Source organism: Podarcis tiliguerta (genome assembly GCF_965153285.1).
Source record: "Podarcis tiliguerta genome assembly, chromosome: 12".
Classification (NCBI taxonomy): Eukaryota; Metazoa; Chordata; class Lepidosauria; order Squamata; family Lacertidae; genus Podarcis; species Podarcis tiliguerta.
The window spans coordinates 59,894,750-59,920,937 of NC_139545.1; the positions used below are offsets into that span (position 1 = coordinate 59,894,750).

The 26,188-nt window shown below is 55.6% G+C and overlaps 2 protein-coding genes across 2 annotated transcripts in view; one reads left to right on the forward strand and one right to left on the reverse strand.

Moving 5' to 3' along the window:
- LOC310660981 (protein HEG homolog 1-like) overlaps positions 1 to 26,188 on the forward strand; it is a 194,351-nt gene that overhangs the window by 83,195 nt on the left and 84,968 nt on the right. The window lies entirely within an intron of this gene.
- KCNH2 (potassium voltage-gated channel subfamily H member 2) overlaps positions 3,010 to 26,188 on the reverse strand; it is an 81,372-nt gene continuing 58,193 nt past the window's right edge. The window contains exons 6-15 of the mRNA XM_083406124.1: positions 22,382 to 22,807; positions 18,655 to 19,042; positions 17,724 to 17,923; positions 16,319 to 16,571; positions 13,579 to 13,772; positions 13,361 to 13,460; positions 12,783 to 13,061; positions 9,135 to 9,330; positions 6,981 to 7,176; positions 3,010 to 5,491 (exon numbers count right to left, since the gene is read on the reverse strand). Of these exons, the coding sequence (XP_083262250.1) occupies positions 5,300 to 5,491; positions 6,981 to 7,176; positions 9,135 to 9,330; positions 12,783 to 13,061; positions 13,361 to 13,460; positions 13,579 to 13,772; positions 16,319 to 16,571; positions 17,724 to 17,923; positions 18,655 to 19,042; positions 22,382 to 22,807 (2,424 nt within the window). The 3' untranslated portion in view covers positions 3,010 to 5,299. The remainder of the gene's footprint in view (positions 5,492 to 6,980; positions 7,177 to 9,134; positions 9,331 to 12,782; positions 13,062 to 13,360; positions 13,461 to 13,578; positions 13,773 to 16,318; positions 16,572 to 17,723; positions 17,924 to 18,654; positions 19,043 to 22,381; positions 22,808 to 26,188) is intronic.

The following is a 26,188-nucleotide window of genomic DNA, read 5'->3' on the forward strand; positions in this document are numbered from 1 at the left end:
AGCAGGTTTCGAACTCAAGACCCTCTGCCCTCTTGTGGCTTCCGGTGACTGCTGTTCAGAAGCACTGCTGCCTCTGAGTGTGGAGGGCAGAGCAGAGCCCTCCATGAATTTCTCTGACCCCCTTTTAAAGCCAGCCAGCCCCCACGGTCTCCTGCCGCAGGGAGTCCCACGGTTTAACTTCTTGGATCCATCCTGATAACTATTTAATTAAAAGTCTTGCGGTTTTCTTCACCAGCTTCACACATCTGGAAGGGGGGAGCGAAATCCCTTTCCTGTCTCCTCCTTCTCCTGTTTGCCAAGTTCGCAGAAGAGTCCACCTCAGAGTCTTTCCCAAGCAGAGGATGGATTTTAACTCTCAGAAGAGAGTCTTGCAATCCATCTGGGCAGTCCCTACATCAGACACCAGGGGGCGCTCAATAATCTCCCAGAAGAATCCCTATGGGGCAGTGGCTGACCTACATTTAATAAGTAGTAGTAGCAGTAGTAGTAGTAATAATAATAATAATAATAAAACTAATAATAAATTTTATTTATACCCCATCCTCCCCGGCCAGAGCTGGGCTCAGGGCGGCTAACACCAATAAAATTACAGTAAAAACATAATGGGGGGGGGGACCAATTTAAAATACAAGTTAAAATGCAATTTAAAATTCAGCCTCATTTTAAAAGTGGCCCATAGATCAAAACCATAAGGGGAGGGGAAAATAAGGGTCAGACTGAGTCCAAACCAAAGGCCAGGCAGAACAGCTCTGTCCCCCAGGGCCCTAGTCTCTTGGGACAGAGCGTTCCACCAAGTCGGGGCCAGTACTGAAAAGGCCCTGGCCCTGGTTGAGACCAATCGAACCACCTTGTGACCTGGGACCTCCAAAGTGTTGTCATTTGTGGACCTTAAGGTCCTCCGTGGGGCAGACCAGGAGAGGCGGTCCTGTAGGTAGGGGGCCCCTGAAGCTTGAACTGACTCTCAAACTCTCGGATTGAGTTGTGTGACTCCAACTGGGTCTTCCTGACCCCAAATTGTTAAGAAACGTGAACTCAAGTTGCTTCTGGAGCCCTGAAGCGGAAGGTCCATTTATTTCAGAGTAGATTCACCCCTGATATGGGGACCCCCTTTTAAGGCGGGGGTTTCCTGACAATGCCAAACTATTCGGGGTGGGGTGCAAAACGAAGAGGGTCTGTGAGGAGCTCCCAAGAGACCTCTCCAAACCGAGCGCATGGTCACCCAAAGGGCAAATGCAATTTCATGGGGTGTAGTGGTTAGAGTCAGGCCAGGACCTGGGAGGGCAAGGTTCAAATTCTCCTGCTCAGCCATGAAGATCCGTGGGTGGCCTTGGGGGCCAGTCAGGCCTCAGCCTGGCCTGTTTCATGGGGTGGTTGTTGTGGGATAAGATGGGGAGGAGGAAAGCTAGGGATGCTCCTTGGAGGAAAAGCGAGATGTAAATGCAACCCATCAATCAAATACGTGACAAGTGACACACTTTGGCCGCAAAGCCCTTGGCCCCTTCAGGCAAAGCCTTCTGAGGGGGCGTCTGTCACACCTTTTGTGGGAGTGGAATTGTAGAGCTGGAAGGGACCCCAAGGATCATCTAGCCCAACCCCCCCCCCCCCGTTTGAAGGAATTTATGGTTTGAAGGAATTCTATACAGATTCTCTATTGCGTATGTACACGGTCATCGTGTTGCCTGGACGTTGCTGGCGTTCTCTTTGCGACACAGGGGTTCGTTTGGTTACTTATTGCTGTCCCAACTCCCTGGAAAGCTGGAATCTGCGTGAAAGGAATCCAACCTCTGCTTAAAAACCCTGGAGGAAGGAGGGTCCCCCCCTGCCAAGGGAGACCGTTCTTACTGGTGTTGAGTCGGAATCTCCTTTCTTGTAACTTGAAGCCATGGGTTCGAGTCCTACCCTCTGGAGCAGAAAACAAGCTTGCTCCATCTGCCATGTGGCAGCCCTTGAGATATGGGAAGGTGGCTCTCAGGTCTCCTCTCAGTCTCCTCTTTTCCAAGGTAAACATACCCAACTCCTTCAACCGTTCCTCATCAGGCTTAGTTTCCAGACCCTTCATCATCTTGGTTGCCCTCCCTCACCCACCTTCCAGCTTGTCAACATCCTTCTTAAATTGTGGTGCCCAGAACTGGACACAGGATTCCAGGCGTGGTCTGACCAGGGCAGAAGAGGGAGGACGGACTGTGACCTCGCTTGACCCAGACACAAGACCTCTGTTGATGCAGCAGAGAAAAGCATTCACCTTTTTTTGGGCAAATTTGATGAGCATCTCCTCCATTCCTTCATCCAAATCATTTATAAAGATGTTGAACAACAATGGACCCAGGACAGAACTTTCACACATACCCCAATTTGTCACTTTTTCCAGGATGGAGGACAGAGCATTGGGCTGTTAGCCCTCCCTAGCCCCTCCCTCCACAAATTCTCTTTTAACCCTTTCCTAGTGTTCCTGCTTAAACGTAAAGGGACCCCTGACCATTAGGTCCAATCATGGCCTACTCTGGGGTTGCGGCGCTCATCTCGCTTTATTGGCCGAGGGAGCCGGCGTACAGCTTCCGGATTGTGTGGCCAGCAGGACTAAGCCGCTTCTGGCGAACCAGAGCAGCACACAGAAACGCCGTTTACCTTCCTGCCGGAGTGGTATCTATTAATCTACTTGCACTTTGACATGCTTTTGAACTGCTAGGTGGGCAGGAGCAGGGACCGAGCAACGGGAGCTCACCCCGTCACGGGGATTTGAACCGCCGACCTTCTGATCGGCAAGCCCTAGGCTCTGTGGTTTAACCCCCAGCGCCACCTGCATCCCTTGCGTTCCTGCTTAGCATGAAACAAATCTGGTCTCAAAGGAAGCACTCGGAGTTTGCGTTTCATCGCTGGTCCTCCCCCCCCCCCAACCCCAGTGCCATTTGCAGAACGCAAGGGCTGCCTCCTCTTTAAGCTGCCAAATCCCAAGCCCCCCCCGCCCCCCTCCCTATGCAGGTGGATCAAACATACAGAAAGCATGGCAGGGCAGGCATCCAACTCGAAGTTTATTGGGCATCGGTTCCTAATGCTGAGTACAGCATGCAGGTGGGGGGGGGAGATGGGGGTGTCACGTGCATGTAGACAGGAGGGTCCAGGAGGGCAGGAGGGCGCAAGGCCCTTGGGGGCACCCGTGGCGTTCAAGGAAATGGGCCCCCCACTGATGGAAAAAGAAACGTCTTTCTCCCCCCTTTGGAAGAAAGTGTCTTGTTTGTGGGGAAGAGTTTAGCCAATGCTCCCCCCTCTCGTCGGAGTCAAGCGGGAGATGCAGCCAGCACAACCTCCTTGCCCCAACTCCTATTTCTGGGGGCTGTGGATCTTATGGGGGGGCAGAGAGAAAAGTAGGGGTCACTCAGATGAGATGCAGCCCTGCTCCCTATATGCAGTGAAATGAAAGGACAGGAAGATCCGGGGGGGCGGGGGGCGGGGCGGGGAGAAGCCCTTTCAGGCAACCAAACCTGGGAACTGTGCACAAGCCCCCGCTTGCCTTTAGAGAGGGGCTGCCCCACAGCTTAAGCTTCTCCTGTGGGGATCTCACCTCTGGTAGGGAGCCTATGGGGGGAGGACTACTCACTTTCCTTTGACTCCTGTCATGTGGGGGGGTCACTTTCTCTTCCAGGTCCTCCCCCAGCCTCTCCCTCTCTCCTGCCCCCCACCTCATCTCCTTCCTAGCTCTGTGGGCCCCCCTGCAGCCCCACACTGCACTGGGAGAGAGGCTGGTGAGAGCCCACAGCCCAAAACCTGCCTGCTGTGGCACTCCTCCCCATCGCCCCCCATAGAAGATGGACCCACCGGGATGACTGGAGAGACTGGGGTCAATGGGAAGGGCTGGAATCTGAAGTGGGGCTTCATGGCACCCCCCCCCCCGCCTCCAGAGGGCTGGCTCTAGGTGTCGTTCCCCCACACCAAGGGTCAATGGCTATGAGTGGGCACCCACAGAGGCAGATGGGGGCTGGGAGTGGGGCAGACCCTCTCCCCATTATTGCAAGGGGTTGGACTAGCAGTTGGCTCCTTAACTCTCTCGCCCTGACCCAGCCACTGTGATCCACGCGACGGTCACCTCCAGACGGGATTATTGTAACTCGCTCTACGTGGGGCTGCCCTTGAGACTGACCCAGAAACTCCAGCGGGTGCAGAATGCTGCGGCGAAACTCCTTACGGGGTCCTCGCTGCAGGATCACATTCACCCGGTGCTATACCAGCTGCACTGGCTCCCGGTGGAGTACAGGATCAGGTTTAAGGTGCTGGTTTTAACCTTTAAAGCCCTATGCAGCCTAGGACCCTCGTACCTAGGGGACCACCTCTCCTGGTATGTCCCATGGAGGACCTTACGGTCTTCAAACAAAAGCATCTTGGAGGTCCCGGGCCACAGGGAGGTTAGGCTGGCCTCAACCAGAGCCAGGGCGTTTTTGGCTGTGGCTCCGATCTGGTGGAACGCTCTGTCACAAGAGACTAGGGCCCTGCGGGACCTGACATCTTTCCGCAAGGCCTGCCAGACAGAGCTGTTCCGCCTGGCCTTTGGCCAAGGCACAGCCTGTCCCTCTCTCTCCTGTAATCCTCACAGAACTCTAGCCCAATGGCTGCCATTAATTTGATTTTGAATTGATTTTAAAATGAATTGATTTTAGAATGCTGTGTTACTTTCATTGTTGCTAGCCGCTCTGAGCCCGGCTTCGGCTGGGGAGGGCAGGATATAAATAAAATTTTATTATTATTATTATTATTAGATGACCCTGGGGGATCCTTCCTGACCCTCCTGTTCTGTGCTTTTAAGCTAAGAGAGACCCCAGAAGGACCCACCTGGGTCAAACAGGGGGAGCCTCCCTCTCCTGGCACCCCAAGGCAGCCCCACCTTCTCCCTGGACCCCTTGGGTGCCCCCCTGACCCCTCCTTGGACCCACGGGTGGCTCTGCATGTCCTGCTGGTCTGATATGTTTGGGGATCACAAGGGAGGGGATTCTAACCCTTATCAGTATTATTAATAATAGTTGTTATGAGTCATTATTACAACCGCTACTCCTGCAAGCAACCAGTCCGCTCGCCGCCATCCGCACCAGCCAATCGCCTGGCGGTCACCATGGCAACTGGCCCACCCCGTTAGGCCAGCTAACATCACAGTGGGTGGGGGGGCTGCCCCTCCTCTGGCCACGCCCCCTGGGCAGCCAATCACCACCATCCTTGAGGCTCATGGTGCGCCCCCCTCTCCGACCGTGACGGGTGGGGGGCTGCTTCCAACTCCCAAAAAGGCCCTCCGCTGGGGCCGCCTCTGCAAAGTCCATTAACTGCCGGGGTCCGGGCAATGTCTGTGCAAGTCCGCGGAGAGGTCCGGAGGGGCCGGCGGCCGAGGGGGGGCGGGCAGCTGCCCTGGGAGCGAAAGGCGCCGAGGGGGGGCGGGGGGCAGCGGGTCCACCAGCAGCACCACGTCCCGGGGCTGGGCTGAGTCCACGCAGGGTCCCGGGAAATGGGGAACCTGAAGTGGGGGGGGGGGGAGAAAAAGAGGAGACAGAGTCAGTCCAGGAGGAAGAGGAGGAGGGACCCCTGGGGGTAGGAGGATCCTCTCTCCCCCTCCCCCAATAGCTGTCAGGGGGGCTCCAAGGGGTTGGGGGCACATACACGAGACCCCTGGAACCAAAGTCCCACGTAAGATGTGATCATCCTGCACTTAATTCAATTTTTATCTCCATTCACTTTTTTCTAACCATAGTTTATCCTAAAATCCCCCCCAACGTATTTTGGTGTCTTTTTGGAGCCAACAGCTGCACTGCAAATTCCTGGGAAGTGGGGAATCCACTTCAGAACGTCAGGAGAGCCTGCTGGATCCGACCAGGATCCCGCCTAGTCCAGCATCTTGTTCCCCTGTGGGAGATTAGAAGCCTAACCTAAGAAATGCATATTCTTGCTAGTTCCCACGAGAAGCGGCTACGGGTGGATCTACACACAGGAAAACCCCCGCTATAAATAACTAATTGTTATGAAGGAATGGTTTCTGTGCAGTCAGTTTGAAACTGACTCAAAACCCCCCTTTTTCTTCTTTCTCTAAGAGAACATTTATAAAATGCATTAACTTGAGCTGTTGAGCAAATGCATAACAAGAACGCAGCTGTATAAACAAAGCTCTCTCCTTTATCAGTCACGGCAATGGATGACCTTGGCTGTTCCAGTGGAATAGGGATGACATGTCTGAGTCTTACCTTACCACACTCTGACGCACAGACCTAGTCCAGGAACAGCGCCAGAGTGTGTTCTTGGAGTTGGTGACCTCTTGCTCCAAGATAAGAGTAGGAACAGGAATACCCTTATATGGTCAAGAGTACAGGAAGGAACACCCTTTTATGGTTATGAGTACCGGAGCAGGAACATCTGTGATGTCAACCTGCATGTACAAATTGACGTGGCTGAATTCCTGGGGAAGGGGGAGAGGGTGCCTGGAGGAGATATATACTGCATGAAATCTCTCATTTCTTTGGACTTGCTGTGGACTGACCACGCAAGTGCCTTCTGCTATCCGGAGAGCAGGAATAAAAACTCTTTCTCTGAACCAACCCTTGGTGTCATTTGACTTCCTTCCTCCCGTCCAGGAGCAATGCAGAGCCCACCAATCGGTAAAGTCTAATAAGGCTACAGTTATAACAAAAGAAAAAAACAACGCTATGTGAAATTGCATAGAAAGGTTTTGTGCTCTACAGCGCCATCTGGTGTTGCATGTCTATAACGCATTAAAAACACTGTTTTTTGACTAGCTGAGTCCTAAGTCATTTGAGCTGTATGGCTTAGGCAGAGCCTGAGACCATAGAAAGGCAACTGGTAGAGAGGGCTTTGCTTGACATCATTTCCCCTCCTCTCTGACCAGCGTTGGAGGCAGACATGCCTCTGCTTGCTCCAGCCTTGCCCAAATCCCTGGAGCTGCTCAGGCTGCAAATCCCAGTCTTTTGCCTGCCTGGCTGCCTCCCTCCCCTCACCTGAGCTGGGGTGTGGAGCGCCTGAGGCCGGGTGGGGCTGATGGGCAGGGGGGGCTCCCCTGGGGCCGGCCCGGGGCCCGGGGCCACTGGAGGCAGCGGAGAGGAGACAGCGCTGTAGGCAGGAGGCACCAGCACAGCCTGGCGCTGGAGAAGCTGCAGGATGGCCGACACGTCCGCGGTGAGGCGGCTCTCCAGCCTGGAGGGAGAAGAGAAACACAGAACTGTAGAGTTGGAAGGGACCCCCCAGGGACATCTAGTCTAACCCCTTTGCAGGGCTGGAACCACAGCTGTCGGCGGCTCCCGGCTGGTTGCCCAGGAAAGTATAAAGTCCTTTTTTATTTCAAACTTTACAGAGAGAGGCTATCGAACCCAGCCTCTTGGATCTCCATCTCCCCAACCTCTCCCACTTCCTCATTCATCATCATCATCACCTCCTTTATGGGTGCTGCTACGTGCCCCCTGTCTTCGAGCTCTTTGCTCTTCTATTTTTAAGGCACACCAGGTTCTGGTGACCGGAAGCGGTTGCGCACGCCACATAACACTGGTCCTGAAAGACCTACCGTATTTTTCATCCCATAGGACGCTCCGTCCCATAGGACGCACCTACTTTTTGGGGGGGGAAATAAAGGAAAAAAATTTTCCCCTTTATTTCCCCCCCAAAACCAGGTCGGGGAACAGTGGGATGGCGGCGCTGCGCCTCCCCGCTGTCCCCCGAGCTTGTGGGGCTGGCCGATGTCTGCCCGGCGTGAGGGCGCTCTGCTTCAGGGCGCCCCATGCGCCAGGCGGCAGGCTGCCGCCTGCAAGCCTTGCGCGCCGGGGGGAGTTCTCCCCCGGTGCGCAAGGCTTGCTGACACTTGCGCGAAGCACAGGGCGTCCTCCGAAGGGCGCCCCGTGATCCTCGCTGCAGGCTGCCGCCGCAAGCCTTGCGCGCGGGGGGAGTTCTCCCCCGTTGCACAAGGCTTGCTGACACTTGCGCGAAGCACGGGGCGTCCTCCGAAGGGCGCCCCGTGCTCCGCGCTGCAGGCTGCCGCCCGCAAGCCTTGCGTGCCGGGGGGAGTTCTCCCCCGGTGCGCAAGGCTTGCTGACACTTGCGCGAAGCACGGGGCGTCCTCCGAAGGGCGCCCCGTGCTCCGCGTTGCAGGCTGCCGCCCGCAAGCCTTGCGTGCCGGGGGGAGTTCTCCCCCGGTGCGCAAGGCTTGCTGACACTTGCGCGAAGCACGGGGCGTCCTTCGAAGGGCGCCCCGTGCTCCGCGCTGCAGGCTGTCGCCCGCAAGCCTTGCGCGCCGGGGGGAGTTCTCCCCCGGTGCGCAAGGCTTGCTGACACTTGCGCGAAGCACGGGGCGTCCTCCGAAGGGCGCCCCGTGTTCCGCGCTGCAGGCTGCCGCCAGCAAGCCTTGCGCGCCGGGGGGAGTTCTCCCCCGGTGCGCAAGGCTTGCTGACACTTGCGCGAAGCACGGGGCGTCCTCCGAAGGGCGCCCCGTGCTCTGCGTTGCAGGCTGCCGCCCGCAAGCCTTGCGTCCCCAGGGGAACTCCCCCCAGGTGCGCAAGGCGTGCGGATAGCTTCCTGGAGCCTGGAGAGCAAGAGGTGTCGGTGCGCACCGACGCCTCTCACTCTCCAGGCTTCCGCGAAAGCCTGCATTCGCCCCATAGGACGCACACACATTTCCCCTTCATTTTTGGAGGGGAAAAAGTGCGTCATTTAGGGCGAAAAATACGGTACATTGGCTCCCAAGAAGTTTCTGAGCACAATTCAAAGTGTTGGTGCTCAACTTGAAAGCCCTAAATGGCCTCAGCCCAGTAGACCTGAAGGAGCGTCTCCATCCCCATTGCTCAGCCCGGACACTGAGGTCCAGCGCCGAGGGCCTTCTGGCGGTTTCCTCCCTGCGAGATGTGAGGCTACAGGGAACCAGGCAGAGGGCCTTCTTGGTGGTGGCGCCCTCCCTGTGGAACTCCCTCCCACCAGATGTCAAGGAGATTAACAACTATCTGACTTTTAGAAGACACCTGAAGGCAGCCCTGTTAGGGAAGCTTTTAATGTTTGATGTTTTCTTCTGTTTTTAATCTGTTGGGAGCTGCCCAGAGTGGCAGGGGGAAACCTCTGCCCCTCCCCCGAGGGAGCCCTGATGGGATCTCCCCCTGCCCCCCCTCCAATACCTGTTGAGCTGCTTCTGGAGCAGGTCCAGGCGAGCCTCCAGCTCGCAGCGCTGCCTCCGGCCGAGGGGGGCGCTGCTGCCCAGCGGGATGTTGAGGGCGGTGTGGGCAGGGGCGGGGCAGCGGGGCACCTCTTGGTACTGGTGCTCACGGCTCTCCCCCCAGAAGCTGAAGATATTGGACACGCCTGAAAAGGCCCCTGCGGAGAGGAGGAGGGAGAGAAGCCAGAGAGTGGGGGAGCTGGAAGGATCCCAAAGAGTCATCGGAAAAATCCCGGGCAGGGGGGGCCACCAACAGCGTTCAAAACTAGCCGGGCGCATTTGGCGCCAGGCAACCGGCTGTTTGCAAGGAAGTGGAGATGTCTAGTCGTCAGGTTTGGCAACTAACATCTCCAGCCAGAAATTTTACAGTTTGGTTTGAGAGTTGCGGTGCTCTGGTATTATCTTGTGTTCTGCTTTGACCTTCTTCCGGCTTTTCCTCTGTACAGTCATACCTCAGGTTACAGACGCTTCGGGTTGTGTGATTTCAGGTTGGACACCGCGCCGAACCCGGAAGTACCGGAACTGGTTACTTCCGGTTTTTGGTGCTTGTGCATTAATTGTGTATTAATTTGGAACTAATTTGTGTAATTGGGTTTATACTGGAAAAATAATTGACAATTATGTTTCCTAAACAGGCACATGAAGGGGTTAAGACCCAGAGAGTCCTTTAATTCCTAGAGGGCGTTCTGTGAAGTGACATCCTTTGTTTGCACAGGCAAGGAAAAGACAAGGGCTCTTAACCTTTTGTACTTCCGCCTGAAGAACACTCTATTTGTCCTCATGTAGCCTGGGATCAGATGCAAGGTCTGATCTCCCAAGCACAGGCACCATCTTTTATCTCAACCATGTATTTTTAGTAACTTATTGCTCTCTGCTGAATCCTGTGCAAGTCTTTCAGGTAAGTAAACATTATATTTTTCATGCCTTATTTATGTCTATGTCTAGCTCTGGCTAAGAATCCACAGCCTTAGTTCCTTACTTCCAGTTTAAATGCTGTGAAGGGTGGTATATTTTTAGCTCTGCAAAACCAATACCGTATTTTTGTATTTTTCACTCCATAAGATGCACTTTTTTCTTCCTAAAAAGTAAGGGGAAATGTCTGTGCATCTTATGGAGCGAATGTGTGGTCCCTGGAGCCAAATTGCCCAGGGGCAAAAAGCAGATCATGCTTTATTTTTTTTTATTTTTTTTGAAAGAGGGAAGGGGGTGTTGAAACAAAGCCGCTGATGGGGAGAGAGATAAGGGATGCTAGAGATAAAGGAGTCTGCCTGGGAGGGGGGAGGTAACGACAGCAAACTTGCAAAGAGAGGAGACAGGAATACTTTTAACAAAGTGTTTCTGACTTGGAACAGAATGTATCTGTCTTGGAACAGAAAGTGAGTAATTCAACAGGTGCTGTTCAGGATGTGGAACCAACTTCGAAATGGCAAGCATTGGAGAAGAGGATGGAACAACCAAAACAACCTGTTTTGTCTCTGCAAGATGAAACTCAAGTTGAGGCTTTGGCCTCAGTGAATCAAATTGATGGATATAAATTGAAGTTCGGGGTTATGGACTTTGAAAGTCAGAATTGGAGAGGCAGTGCCCCACTTGGACTGAATAAGGCAAGATGGATGGACTTTCGGTTGGAGGGTGGCACTGCGGGAAAGCTTGGAAAAGTGGAATTCTGTAACCTCAAAGAGACTGTGGAGTATGCTTTGGAATACCTCTTGGATTACAATTTTGAACATGGAGTATGGGCAATCAGGTTGAAATTGAATAAAAGAGCTGCCGAGAAAAAAGCCCTTTGGGATTTAATTTTAGGTACTGAAAGAAACCCGCAGACAGATCAGGAAGAAGAGTTAAGAGCCTCGGACATAAGAGCACCGGGTTGATGGAATTAATGGAACTGACAGAAAAGACTGATAAAATTAGCAGAAAAGACTGATAAAATCCGAAACCAGGGGGAAGAGATGGTGGGGAAAAATTGGGAATTTTCTAAACCAGCATTTAGTATAATATTGTACAATCAAGGAATGTTGGGAGATGGTGGAATGAATTTATTTGACTTTAGTGGAAATATGATAAGGATTTGAGATATTAGGATTTAAGGGTATAAGATTTAAGGTTTTTCTCTTTTCTCTTTTTATTAGACTGGAGTATAGATAATTTTCTAGAGGTTGATGGGAGGATAAGGTTTAAATGGATTAAGATAAATAAGTGAGTAAGCAGTGAAAGATGGAAAGAACTTGCTGACTTAATTAGTAACTGGAATACAAAAAGTGAGGTGGGAGTAGGTTGAGGAAATAAGTTATTGAAGGATGGAATTCTGAAAAATGGAAGTGTTTCTTTTTTAACTGTTTTTGTTTTTTTTCTCTTGTTGGTGGGGTGGAGGTGTGGTTTTCTATGTATTTTTAACTTTTTTATATCTTTATTTTTTCCCCTTATTTTGCTGTGTTTTGTCTTTTTAGATTTTTTCTGTATTTGTGAAAATTGGAATAAATATTATTTTAGTTTTTTTAAAAAAGAGAAATTAGAAGAAAAGGAGGAGCAAAAAACTGCTCCAGCTGAGGAAAAGACACTAAGGCAAACAAGAGGGAAGGGAGTGTTGAAAGGAAGCAGCAGATTGGTGGGATTGGAAGAGAGATAAGGGACCCTAGGAGTGGGGAGGTAAAAGCCCATGGACCCTCAGGATTTTTGCATTGGGTCACCCCAAATTCACCATCAGATCACATAGCATGTCCATGGCTACAGCCTGCACCAAGAAAATCACACACCCACTGTTTCGTTGGGCCTCAATGGGGCAAAAATGTGGTTACAAAGCATGGATCCACATGGACCCTCAGGATTTTTGCATTGGGTCGCCCCAAATTCACCATCAGATCACAGGTCTGTGGCCACAGCATGAACCACAAAAATCATACATCCATTGTTTCTTTCAGAATATTTTTTCCCCTTCTTTTCCTCCTCTAAAAACTAGGTGTGTCTTATGGAGCGAAAAATACGGTACTTTGAATTTCCTCTCCTACCGAATAAAATCCATGAGGTGTGTGGGATTGCCAGCCTCAGGGTTTTAGGATACCTGTATCAATGCTGCTGGGAATTTAGGGTCAGAGCTGTGAGAGACCAGCACCCTCCTCAGGGATCTGGGAGAGATTCAGGGAGCATCTCTTTACACTCAGAGTAACTCATACGGAAACTGCCTGGGAAATGTGGGCTGCATTGGTCTCACGAGTTCCTGGGATTAGGAAGTTGGGGGGGGGGGCTCTGCCAGGGAAACAAGCCAGCTGCTTTGATCATCTCAGACTAGGAGAAGGCAGCAACCTCTAGGCTGCTCATTTGGGGGTCGTGGCAACAGGACTTCCCCTGCCCCCCTGGCTTCATCCTGTCCAGGGCTGTAGATGGGGGTGGTGAGGTGGGCCCCCGCCAGGGGTGCAGGCGATGGGGTGTGTGTGTGTGCAAAATCAGCTAAAAATATGTCCATAAATATAAATATTGATTATTGCCTCATAAGAAAAGGTTTTTAAAAGAGGGTGAATTGAATGGGGGGGGGGTTGGAGGAGGGGGCGCAATCTGGACCGTTCTGCCAGGGGCGCGAGATCACGCGGCTACGGCTCTGATCCTGTCCTACCTGAGAGTGGGTTGCAGACGTCACTGCGTTTGGGGTCCGTGGCTGCAGGGGAGGGGGGCTGGCCGGCAGGGTCCGTGGGGTGGAAAGGCGACAGCTCTGGGGCGCTGGAGACGGGGACGGGGGTCTCCTCCTCGTCACTGGAGGGCGGGCTGGACGCCACGGAGCTGCTGAGGCAGGGGTCCCATTTGGGGGGTCCGCGGGGAGCCCCCGGAGCTTGGCAGTTCTGGCCGAGGTGCAGCACTTTGGGCTGGGCTTTGCCTTCCCCCGGAATCTCCTCATCTGTGCGGAGAAGGAGAAAAGGTTATTGGCCGGCCGGATCCGGTGAGTGGCAGTGCAGTGCAGTGGTTAGAGTGTTAGGCACCAGGACCTGGGGAAGGCCAGGGTTCAGATCCACCTACCTGGGGGCCAGTCACAGCCTCGCCTACCTCGCAGGGTCGTTGTGGGGTTTAAATGAGGAGGGGGAGAAAGCTCCTCGCAGCTGAGGGACCCAGAAGTAGCCGCTACAGGAGCACCCATGGGAAAGGGAGCGGGTGTTGGGAGACCCCTGGAGGTCATCCAATCCAACCCCCACCCCTCACCTTTCTCGGTGCGGCGGCGGAAGGAGAGCTTGCGTCGCCGCAGGCGGTTGAAGCCGCCGTTCATCTCGTCGCTGCTGGGCGACCCCGGAATCATGTTGGTCTGGAAGAGAAGGGGTGGCCGTGAGAAGCGTACCTGGGGGGACCCCCACCTTTCTGGCCCTGAGCTGGCCGGCCACAGAAGCCCACCCCCCTCGGGTCTCCCAGAGGCGCCAACTCACGTCGCGCAGGTTGAAGGTGATCTCTAGGTTGGACCAGAAGTGGTCAGAGAACTCTGGGTACATGTCCAGCACCTCCAGGAGGTCCTCCCGGTGGATCTTGTGCAGGTCACAGTAGGTCAGGGCGCGCACGTCCGCGTTGGACTTGCCGGGCCGGGCGTACAGGTTGAGGGGCTCCCCAAAGATGTCATTCTTCCCTGGGAGGGAGGAAGAGAAGGGGGGGGAACTGAGCCCTTGCGCAGCCGGGAGAGGCGGATAGAAGGCCCCACAGGAGACTGCCCTCCTCGCCATCCTCTCGCACCCAGAGCTGGCTCTGCTGTTCCTCCAGAAAACCCCCTCTGCCCCTCCTCCACCCGCTTCTCCCTCTGTGGCCACGATCCCAGGCTCCGCTTCAGTGGCTCCTCAGTGGCCCGGAGTGCCTTCCATCAGCTTCGGCTGGTGGCCCAGCTATGTCCCTATCTGGACAGGGAGAGCCTAACCACTGTTGTCTATGCTCTGCTATCATCAAGGTTAGATTGCGTTCTACGTAGGGCTGCCTCTGAAGACGGTTCGGAAACTTCAGCTGGTGCAGAATTCAGCGGCCAGGTTGCTCACCGGAGCAAGATGGTCTGAGCATATTACACCGATCCTGGTCCGACTGCACTGGCTACTGATTAGTTTCTGGGCCCAATTCAAAGTGCTGGTTTTGACCTATAAAGCCAGGGGTCAGCAACCTAAGGCCTATGGGCCAGAAGCGGCCCACAGAGGTCGTTTGACCGGCCCACAAGCTGCCCCCAAACTGAGCTGCCCACTTGCGTGCTGTGCTAAACCAGCGCAGCACTGAAAATTGCGTCTGCGCAGACGCCAAAAATTGTGCCCTGGGATCTCTGTGGGAATGATCCGGCGCAGGCAAGATATACCTTGCTGACCCCCCGTATAAAGCCTTAAATGGCTCAGGACCGCAGTACCTCAAGGACCGCCTCTTCCCATATTAACCTACCCAGACCCTGAGATCACCTTCTGTGGCCCTTCTTCATGTGTCTCCTCCTTGTGAAGTCCACAGGGTGGCAACACAAGAACAGGGCCTTCTCTGCAGTGGCTCCCTCTTTCTGGAATGCTCTCCCCAGGGAGGCTCGCCTGGTGCCTTCATTGTAAATCTTTAGGCTCCAGGCGAAAATGTTCCTCTCCTTAGTTGGAGGCTTTGGAGCAGAGGCTGGATGTCCCTCTCCCAGGGGTGCTTGAGCTGAGATTCCTGCATTGCAGGGGGTTGGGATAGATGACCCCTGAGGGTCCCCTCCTATAATTTTATGATCCGTTGGAGGTTTTTAAGCAGAGATCGGATGGTCATTGGTTGTGGCAGCTTTGCTTGGGATTCGAGCATTGCAGAGGCTTCTTGTGGGGCTGGAAGGGACCCTGAGGGCCACTGAGCATTGGAGGGGGTTGGTCTGGAGAACCCCCAGGGGTCCCTTCCAATTCTACAGTTCTGGGGCAGCTGCCTTTGGGCCTCTTCTCTGCCCCTCACTGCTCCTGGCAAGCTTTCTTGCTGCTCTAACTGGCTGGGGCCACAGTCCCAACCTTCCTGGGCCCTGGCAACCACATGGCTCGTGCAGGAAAGGAGCCGCTTGGGGTCGGGGAGTTGGCCCAGCAAGACACGAAATCCTAGGATTGTACAGTTGGAAGGGACCCCAGGGGTCATCCAGTCCAACCCTCTGCAAAGTGACAGCAGACTGAGGACCGGGGCGTGTGTCTGGCGGCAGGGACCTCCCTCCTTGCCAGCAAAGCTGTTTGTGGCAGCCTAGATGCTGAGGGCGGCAGGCAGTCCTGGGTGGTGCTGAGTCTCAGGCAGGTCGCAGGGGGCAGGAACGAGGTGGGGAGAAATGGGCAGCTTTGAGCAAGGTGGGTTCAGGGAGCCGAGAAGAGCTGCCTATAAATATCCTGGGATGCTCTGCTTTGGTCCCAGGTGAGGCAGCTGCGTCTCAGAAGGAACAGCAGAGACTCATTAAGCCGGATTTCGTCTCGGCAGGGCAAACAGGAGGCGGCTTCGTCCTCCTGGGCTCCGGCCACCTTGGAAGCTGGAGCCAGAGGACGGAGAGGTTGCTGGGAGGCCTTGTTCCCCCTGGAGGAAACCGGGCAGAGAGACCCGCCAGGAGAGTCTTCTGCCAGGGCTTCTCACGGAAGCAATTCTGTGATTTGGCAATTCTTTGGATCTCCAGGCAGGGCTCAAAGAGAAGCCAGTCTCTGAATTCCTGGAGAGCCATGGCTGCCGGTCAGTGAAGACCACACTGAGCGAAACAGACCAGCAGCTTCTGACATGATCTCTGCTAGCTCTTGCAGGAGGTGTTTAACCTCAGATCACCTGGGAGGGTTATTCAGTTACAAATCTCCATTTTGAGGGAGTTGTCTTTGTTCTCATAGAAAAAAAGGCAAGCAAATGAGTCTTGAATAGAATTGTAGAGTTGGAAGGGACCCCAAGGGTCATCTAGTCCAACCCCCACCCCCGCCTGAAGAGAAAGCAGCTCCAGGGGTGAGACAGACCTGCAATTCCTGGTGTATTTGAAGTAGTTTTATATTTGTAAGTTGAGCCTATGCCTATAGCTTGTAGCACCCTTTGTTTCTGTGTCTGTTTGAAGAAAGTTCCGTAAGCAAAGCTTTGGGACCATATTTTGGCCTGGACAATTTTTATTCCGAGCGGAGTCGGTTTTCCTTCCTCCGATTGCTGCGTGATATTAATATCTGCCATAGGACCCCCTCTGCGCCCCCTCACCTAGGATGGCCACGACCACGTCCCCCCGCAGGATCTCAATGGAGCCTCGGGAGATGAAGTAGAGGGCGGTGAGGACGTCTCCGGCGTGGACCAGTGTGTCCCCCGGGGGGGCGTGGGTGGTCTTGAACTTCATGGCCAGCGCCCGCAGGCACCCCTTGGTGGCTCCCTTGAAGGGCCGGCAGTTCTGCAGGAGGCTGCGGTTCAGGTGCAGGCAGATGTCCGCCTGCAGGCACTCGGGGAATCCTTTCAGCACCTGCGGGGGAGAGAGAGGCGGGTTCGAATCAGCAGAGGAAGGAGCCTCTCTGCAAAAACAGCCCTGGGCTCCAGGACGGTGGTGGAGAGGGAGGGACCTTTGCCAGCTGAGGTCTGCATTTGCTCGTGGGAAGCCGTCCGGGAGCTGTGTGACGGTGGTGGGTGGGGCTAGAGGCAAAAAAAATGGGGCCTATTGGACCTCTGTACCAGGCAAAAGACAAACACACATATGTCCAGGCCCGGCCCAGCCAGGCCAAGCATCCACTGTTCTGTTCCAACTTGGGTCCAGGGAACCTCAGGAATCGCCTAGACCCTTCTAATATCACTGAGATCTTCCACAGGAGCATTGCTGGGCATTCCCCAAGTCGGTGAGGCTCATTTGAAATGGAGCCTTCAGTCCTGTGGAACTCCCTGCCACTGGAGATCCATCAGGCGCCTTCTGTGCCAATTTATAAACTCCTGCTGAAACTTTTTCTATTCTGCCAGAACTATGCAGGCAGTTAAGAAGCCATTCTTCCCCAGCAGCTGACCAATGCCTGCTCATAACTTTTTATTGTATAGTTAAAAAAAATAAATTCATTGCAAACCACTTTGATATAATTTCAGTGACACAGAAGTGTACAAACATTTTTAGAAATAAATAAGTGCTCGCCCCAAATATTTACTGTTTTACTTATTTAGTAAAATTGATATACCTCTTGATTGTAAAAATAAAATAAAAAACCCCACAAGGTGGCTTGCAAAAAAAAGATAATAAAATCAAGAAAGCAGACAACCATAGTTTAAAACATACAAAAAGTTAAAATACTAAGACAGGTTAAAACTCTCACCACCTTTCTAAGCATCCCTACAGGTTTGTGGAAGCAAGAATGTTTTTAGCAAGTGCCAAAAAGAATACAGGGAAGGAGCCTGCTTGGGGTCAAGAGGCAGGGAGTTCCCAAGGACAAGTGCTGCCACACTAAATGATTGAAAGCTTACAAATGCGGAAAACAGGTGTTTTGTGGCACTCACAGCGGTGCCCACTCCACAGATGGAAGCGTTCAAGGGGGCGCATGTGGGGCAAGGTGATCTCGCAGGTCGTAGGGAGCAAGGAAACCCAATGCTGTCCCCGCCCCCAGCTGGCGCTGCGCATGGAGAGGCCCGGCCCACTCACCGCGTTCATGTCTATGCCGTTGGTGTAGGACCAGGCGTGCTGGAAGTACTCCTCCAGGCGCTGGCGAAGCGGGTTGGGGATCTGGTGGAAGCGGATGAACTCTCGCACCCGGAGCATCTGGGTGTGGTAGCGGGCCGTTCCCGAGTAGAGGCGCTGGATGATGGCCGACACGTTCCCAAAGATGCTGGCGTACATCAGGGCTGCGGAGAAGAGGGGGCGCCGCGTGAGGGTCCGTCTCCACCCCAACTCTTCCCACATGCAAGGTGGAAATACCTGCCCAGCAAGGCCTTCAGCCTCTCCCGAAACATCATCTGCCCCTCCCTCAACCAGGTCCGGAGGGTGGCAACACAAGAACGGGGCCTTCTCTGCAGTGGCTCCCTGTCTGTGGGATGCTCTCCCCAGGGAAGTTCGCCTGGCGCCTTCATTACACACCTTTAGGCGCCAGGCAAAAGCCGTCCTTTTTAACCAGGCCTTTGGTTGATCTTATTGACATCCCATACCCTTTTAAAATGTGGTTTTTTTGGGGGGGGTGTTATTGGGTTATTGCTCTTGAGTTGATCTTATATGTTGTGGTCTTGTTGTGACCCGCCCTGAGACCTCCGGGTATAGGGCGGTGTAGAAGTCAAATTAATAATAATTTCAATCTCCTCCCTCAAAGAGCTTCTCTCAGTCCACCAGCCTTGTGTGTCTGAGCAGAGGCTGCTTGCAGAGGTGCTTTCTGGCCCAGAATGGCAGGGAACCTCTGGAACTCTCTGCCACTTGACAATCCCAATGACCGGGCGTCCTCTGCCAGGGAGCCCATCTAGCGGCGGAGTGGGGGGACGGGACGCCCTGAGTGTGTTTGGGGGGTGGAGAACGGCCGAGCCCAACTGTGCCTGGCCTCCAGCGCCTCCCCCCCGCCCCGCCCCCGGCCCTGGCGCCCCGCACTCACATCCGATGAGCATGACGCAGATGGAGAAGATCTTCTCGGGGTTGGTGTTGGGGGAGACGTTCCCGAAGCCCACGCTGGTGAGGCTGCTGAAGGTGAAGTAGAGGGCGGTGATGTACTTGTCCTTGATGGTGGGCCCCATGTGGGGGGTGCTCTCGTTGTAGGGCTTGCCGATCTGGCTGCCCAGCGAGTGCAGCCAGCCGATGGTCTTGTCCTCCATGTTGCCGATGGCGTACCAGATGCAGGCCAGCCAGTGCGCAATCAGGGCAAAGGTGCACATCAGCAGGAAGAGGACGGCCGCCCCGTACTCCGAGTAGCGGTCCAGCTTGCGCGCCACTCGCACCAGGCGCAGCAGCCGCGCCGTCTTCAGCAGCCCTATCAGGGTGGTGGTCTGGGGGGGGGGGAGGAGAGGGGCTGTGAGGGCAGGAGCAACAACAACCCCCCCCCGCCGCCACTCCAAATTGGGTGACGTGTCACAGAACCGTCAAACGATGTCACTGTGATCCCTGCGTTGCAGGGGGTGGGAATAGATGGCCTTGGGGGCCCTTCCAACCCGACAGTTATGTGAGTGAGAAGAGACGATCTGCATCACGCTCTCTGCCTGACCGAAGGCAGGATTCAGATCCTGTGGGGCAAAATGCCCCTTTGGACCCCCCTCCCCTGCAAAAAACCCCACACATGGGCTTTGATTCCACGGCCTTAGAAATTTTGGTTTGCTGATTCCTTAATACAGTGGTACCTCGGGTTACAGACACTTCAGGTTACAGACGCTTCAGGTTACAGACGCTTCAGGTTACAGACTCCGCTAACACAGAAATAGTGCTTCAGATTAAGAATTTTGCTTCAGGATGAGAACAGAAATCATGCAGCGGCAGCAGCAGGAGGCCCCATTAGCTAAAGTGGTGCTTCAGGTTAAGAACAGTTTCAGGTTAAGAACAGACCTCCGGAATGAACTTAACCCAAGGTACCACTGTACTGTATTCTGTTGCACTTTGGGTTGCTTTCATATGCTGGTTTCTTGGGGGTCCAGAAAGCAATATACAGCGGAACCTCAGTTTTCAAAGATAATCTGTTCCGGGGGTTTGTTTGACTTCCGAAACGTTCGAAAACCAGGGTTCAAAGGGCTGTCAGCAAGTTCAATGGGGAAAAATAAGAAACACGCCTAGGACGCCATTTGGCTTCTGAGGCACGTTTGAAAACAGAAGCATTCACTTCCGGTTTTTCAGTGTTCAGCTTCCAAAATGTTCGGCAGCTGAGACGTGTGAAAACCGAGGTTTGACTGTATAAATAACTTCCGCCCCCCCCACCCCTCTTGATATTCCCAAGGGATCTTGCAAACTGGGTTGCAAACTTCCCTTAGGAGACTTTGGGGCAAAAGGGGCTCCCCATCTCCCCCCCCATCCATTTCTTCCTCTTCACTTGCTCCTTCAGAGTCAGGAGCTCCCATAAGAACCTCAGACGAGCAGCAGCAGGATCAGGCCCAAGGGGGGCCCCCAGTCCAACCTCCTGCCCCCCACAGTGGCCAGCCAAGGGGAGGCCCAAGCGGGATGGCAGAGCAACAGCCGTCTCCCACTCTTGGTGGCTACTATCCTCAGCTAGACTGACTCTGTCCATGGAGGCTCCATTTAGCCCACTGCAATGGCCCACCTAGGGATGCGGCTGGCGCTGGGGGTTAAACCACAGAGCCTAGGGCTTGCCAATCAGAAGGTCGGCGGTTCGAATCCCTGCGACGAGGTGAGCTCCCGTTGCTCGGTCCCTGCTCCTGCCAAGCTAGCAGTTCCAAAGCACGTCAAAGTGCAAGTAGATAAATAGGTACCGCTCTGGCGGGAAGGTAAATGACATTGCTCTGGTTCTCCAGAAGCGGCTTAGTCCTGCTGGCCACATGACCCGGAAGCTGTAGGCCGGCTCCCTCGGCCAATAAAGTGAGATGAGCGCCCCAACCCCAGAGTCGGCCACAACTGGACCTAATGGTCAGGGGTCCCTTTACCTTTACCCTTTAATGGCCCACCTAGTCTAGGGTCCTGTTCTCTCTGTGGCCAATGGGATGCTCCACGGGGAATCCTGTATGGTGACCCACCCTGGGTCCAAATGTGATCCAGCCCCGTTCGGTGGACTCACAGCCCCGGCTGCTCTGAGTCTCCCCCCCCCCCCCAGGAGCGGAAAGAGCGGACCCCCCAGGTGCGCTTCTCCCTGGGTCCAGAGACACCCCCCCCACCTCCCAGCCTGCTCTCCGCAGCCAGGAGCAGACGGGTGCCCCCCCCAGCTGCTCCTCTGAGGCAGCCGCCATCTCGGCTGGCGCACCTGAGCCTCACAAATTCTCCTCCGTCTCCCCCCCCTGCACCTGGAGCACAGGATGGGGGGCCTCCCTGGGGGCCAGACCCAGTTTCCTCGCCGGCTCCTGCCTCTCCAGCTGCTCTGTGAGCACGTGCAGGAGCCGTGGGGAGGGGGCAAGAGACGTTCTTTGGGGTGCCAAGATTGCAGCCTCGCAAAATCCCTCCCGGTCTTGGCCGATGGAGGCCATGAGCTCCCCACGCAGACGGGGACGGGGGAGACGGGTTGAGCTGAGAGGGCAGGGGGTGAAAAGGACAGACACCCCCCTCCAGCCACCCCTTCCTTAGGCTCCTGTGGCCGCCACTTCCCTGCCTCCTGGGCAGGGAAGCTGAAATAGGAAACCGAATAGCCAAATGGCACCATAACCCTTTTTGTTCCCCACAACTGAATGCCTAGACGCCCCACGGATTAGCTGATCACGGGGCAGCGCAGCAGCCCTGAGACCCCACAAGCCAGCTGACGGCCACGGCACAGCAGCAGCATCCGCCAGCCAGGTGGAGATGTTAGTGGCCAAACCCGGTGACCAGACATCTCTTGCAAAAGGACGGTTCCCTGTCGCAAAATGCGACTGGCGCCCAGTCAGTTTCAAACACCAGGACAGAAGGACATGTCTCAAAACTGCATCCTACCACACAGCCCATCCGGCTGCTCCGGGTCGCCTACACTGACTGCCAGCAATGCCCCTCCAGGGTTTAGGCAGGGGATAAGAAGAACCTGAGAAGAGCCTGCTGGATCCGGCCAACTGCCCATCAGGTCCAGCACCCTGTTCTCACAGTGGTCAGCCAGAAACCCACAAGCAGGATCTGAGCCCAGAGCCCTCTTCCCTCCAGTGGTTTCCAGCAACTAGGATTCAGAAGCATTGGGGCCTCCAGCCCTGATGGCTGGTAGCCATTGACGACCCTCTCCTTCTCCATGAATTTGTCCAATCCTCTTTTAAAGCCATCCACATTGGTGGCCATCCCTGCCTCCAGTGGCAGAGAGTTCCATAGTTTACACTGCATGAAGGACTTTCTTTCATCTGCCATGATGAGGCCATTGGGGATTGAGCCTGGGACTTGTCCTTCTCTCCTTCTCCATCCACAGCTACCTGCCATCTGCCCCCCACCCTCTGCAGCCCCCACTTCCAAACTGTCTATGTAGATAAGAGTTCAGGCCCTTTCCATGACAGACAGAGATCTGTCAGCTGGACGCTTCCTTCTCCTAGGGAAAGTCTGCATCTGTTGAATTCCTGCCTGTCCTGCAGCCCCTGAAGGCACTGCCCATCCTTTTCACAGAAACCAAACCCTCCGCTTTCTATTGCCCTCGCCTTCCCCCGGAGCAGGAAGAGTGTTTGGGGACATTCTGTGACCTGGCGGCCGCTCAAAGGGCCCTTGCAACGCTGGGCTTTTGGGGACTGTACCTCCTCGGAGCCGGAGCCGAAGATGAGCAGGTCGAAGGGGATGGCGGCCACCATGTCGATGAGGAACCAGCCCTTGAAGTAGTGGATGGCGATCTTGGCCGGGTGGCTGACCACCTCCTCGTTGCAGTTGACGTAGGTGGTGCGGAAGTTGATGAGGATGTCGATGATGAACATGATGTCCACAATGAGGTCGACCACGTTGAGGGGGCTGCAGGAGTAGCCGCAGAAGCGCCGCGCCTGCTCCTCCCGGTCGTGCAGCAGGAAGGCGGCCGAGTAGGGCGTGAAGATGGCCGTGTAGATGACCAGCAGCAGGATCAGCCAATCCCAGACCGCCTTGAAGGGGCTGTAGTGCAGGATGGTCCACTTGTGGATGCGGGGCGCCTGCAGCTTGTACTCTGGGAGGACGTCAGCGCCCAGAGACAGGACCTGGGGACAGAGGGAAGAGACACGGGGGCCGTCAGAGAGAGAGGCAGAATCACCCCCCCCCCCGGGGAAAGGTGCCCCCCAGTGACCCCAGCAGAGTCAGCTTCCAGGCCCATCCGTCAGGAACGCTTCGGTTGCCATTCATGCGCCGCAGGGGGTTGGACTGGATGACCTTTGGGGGACCCTTCCAACCCTACAGTTCTGTGATTCTCCCATCAGGCCCTGCTCTCGCGATAAGATGTGACAGAGGCCGTGGCCTGGCTGCAGGGGAGGGACCGCAGCAGTGATGGCTCCAGGCCCCAGGAGGCTGGAACAGCACCCCCCCCCCCCCGCCACACACACTGAGAAGCTGAAGGAGAGAAGTCACCAGCTCAGTAAAGCGACCATGGCTTGGCTGGTTGGGCGGCCTCATGCCAGGGATCCTTGAGCTGAGATTCCTGCTCTGCCCGGGGGCTGGGCTGGATGGCCCCTGGGGTTCCCTCAAAGCTCTACAATTTTGCCATCCCTTCTGCCTCCTTCTCCTCACCCCAGGATGGCCTCTGTGGAAAAAGGAGGGGGGTCCCCACACACAGCCTCCGTGGGCGATGCAGCCGTGGGCCTCAGTCCCCATTCAAGGAAGGGCAGGCTTTGCAAGGGACCCCTAAGGGCCATCTAGTCCAACCCGGGAGCTGAAGCATCGCCGGCAGATTCAGCGCCTCTTTCCTCCTCCTGCCAGCTGTATCAGGCTATGGTGGGGAGACACACACCACAAACGGGGGGGGGGGGGAGCCAGCTGCTTGCCCCCCCACCCAGGGAGACCCTGGGCTATTTGTTCCCAGCATGCTTTGCTGCGCCCCCTTCCCTGCTGCTGCTGCTGCTGCTGCTGCCTCCGATTCCCCAGCCGGCTGCCCCAGGAGCCCCTTCTATTTATAACCTTCCTGGCCACCCCATGCCAGGGTGCCCTCCAGACGGACAGGACGGCTCATTCCTCCTGGCTCTGAAGGCGGGGGGGGGATGCCAGCAGCTGGAGGGGGCAGCAGCTGCACAGCCACTTCTGGCCCCTCTGCCAAAAGTCCCAGGAATGGAGCGTCCTGAAAACGAGCCTTTTGCCCCCCTCTGCCCCTCAAGCTGCCACCCCCCAGGGGCACCTCACCTGACCCTGGCAGACTCCCCACAAAAGACTCCAGATCATGCTGCTTAGCTAAAGGGTGCTGAGCACCACCCTCTTGGGGGGGGGCAAGGTTGAATTTGGCTCTGGTCAGGACACGGTGACAACGAAGCACTCTGCACATCCTCAGGGGAACCTACAAATTCAGTATGGCTGCCTTGACATGGGTGGTAGTCCTACTCAGAGTAGACCCACTGGAAATCATGAGCAGGAGCCTTTGGGGGTGCTGCCCAAAATTCAAAAATCGGTTCCGCCACTGCACCCCCCCACTCCCTGGCCCGGCTTTGGCACATGAAATGGGCAGACCACTGGCCACCCAGTTCAAACTGGGTCACTGGCATGTGGAGACTGGCTGGGTTCTTGCCCGCAAGGAGCCCCTCCACAATTTCTGCTCTGGGGAGTCCCCTTCCCTGCGTTGTTCTGTCACTTCAGGTGAGCACAAGACACCCCCAAGACACCCTCCTTGCAATGCTCTCAGTCAGAGCAGGAACATGGGACACAGCAAGAGTGCCTCTGAGCACAGGCAGAGTGTCCTCCTCTCTCTGCAGCGCAACCCATCACACACAACAGCGCCCCCCATTCTTCTCAAGGAGACATCAAAGCAGCCCAGAAGCCCCCCAACCTCTCTGGTGGGGAACTGCTAAGACCCCAAACTGGGGACCTCCGTGCTGCTGTTCTCCTCCACTGCCTCCCCCTCCCACCTGAAGCCCCTCCCCACCCACAAGGCAGCACCTGCACCCCCCTCGGAATGGGATCCCAGCCCAGAGATGTCCTCAGGGCCACAGCAGAGACCTAAACCACAGCAACATTTTAAAAATAACAAAAAAACAACAAGCAAGTGCCTCTGAGCACATGCAGAGCGCCTTTCCCACGTGACGGTGCAACCTCGGAAGACTTACGTAAGCTCAAAGCTCCCCGGAGGAAGGATGTGCAGCCAAACAGCTTTGCCCCACCTGACCCTCTGCTCCACGAAGCGCCAGAGCGGGTGCCCCCTGCCCCCCCCCAACCACCAGGAACGAGGAAGGGCTGAAGGCGGGTGTGTGTGTGTGTGTGTGTGTGTCACTCTGCTCCCTTTCCTCCTCAGGCCCACACCCAAGTCCCTCTCCCCACCGAAGCTGAGAGGCGCAGTGGGATGTTGGGGGACCCTCGCAAACCCACCTTCCTGAACAGCAGCTCCAAGCGGCTTTCGAACTCGGATCCCTTGGCGTCTGGCCACCTCACTCTCCCCTAGCTCAGCCCCAAAGCTGAGTCCACACTGCAGCCAAGAGTGCCTCTGAGCGTATAAAGAGTGAGCATCCCTCTATGCAGCCGTAAGAACTACAAGAGAGACTGCTCATAGCTGTCAAGGTTTCCCTGTTTCAAAGGGAAATTCCCTTATTCTGAATAGGATTCCTCGCAAGAAAAGGGAAAAGATGACAGCTATGAGCCTGCTGGATCCGGCCAGTGGGGGACCATTCAGCCCAGCCTCATGCCCTCCCAGGGGCCCACCAGATGCCCCAATGGGAAAACAGCAAGCAGGATCCAAGCCCAGAGCCCTCTCCCTTCCAGCAGCTGGGATGCAGACGCCATCCTGGCTGGATCCGTCCAACTCTGTATGCTTTACTTGAGATTCCTGCCTTGCAGGGGGTGGACTAGAGGACCCTCAGGGGTCCCTTCCAACTCTACGGCTCCAAAGCCACCCACCCCTCTTGTGGGAGGGAGTTCCACCGTTTAACTATTTGCTGCCTGAAGAAGTCCTGCCCCATTCATCCCAGTTTCGCGATAACTCAGCCCCCCAGCACCTCTTCCTTCCATAAATAAGCCAGAGAGCGGACCCCACCCTCCTGCTTCTGCCCCACGGAGGACAAATGGAGACCCCCCCCCTGGGGAAAGCGCCTACCTTGTCTCCCTGCTCGCCATCCTGGGCCCTGGCCCTGGCGTGGGCGCCGCTGCCGCTGTCCAGGCACAGGCAGGTGCCACACAGGGAAGCCCCAGGCATGGGGGGCGCTCCGGGCTGGGGGGCAGCGGCGGCAGCGGCAGGGGGGCCCGAGAAATCCTGGAGCAGCTGCAAGAGGGAAGCCAGCATCCTCTCGCGAAGGCACTGCCGCCCGCATGGTGCTCAGCCCCAGCTGCGTGCCTGGTGGGGGGCACCCAGAGGGCAGGGGGCGGGCGACCCTCTGGTGCCTGGGGCGCTGGGCATGCTGCCGGCCTGAGGAGGAGCCCCTTGCGGAGGGGGCGCGGGGAGCGGTCAAAGCAGC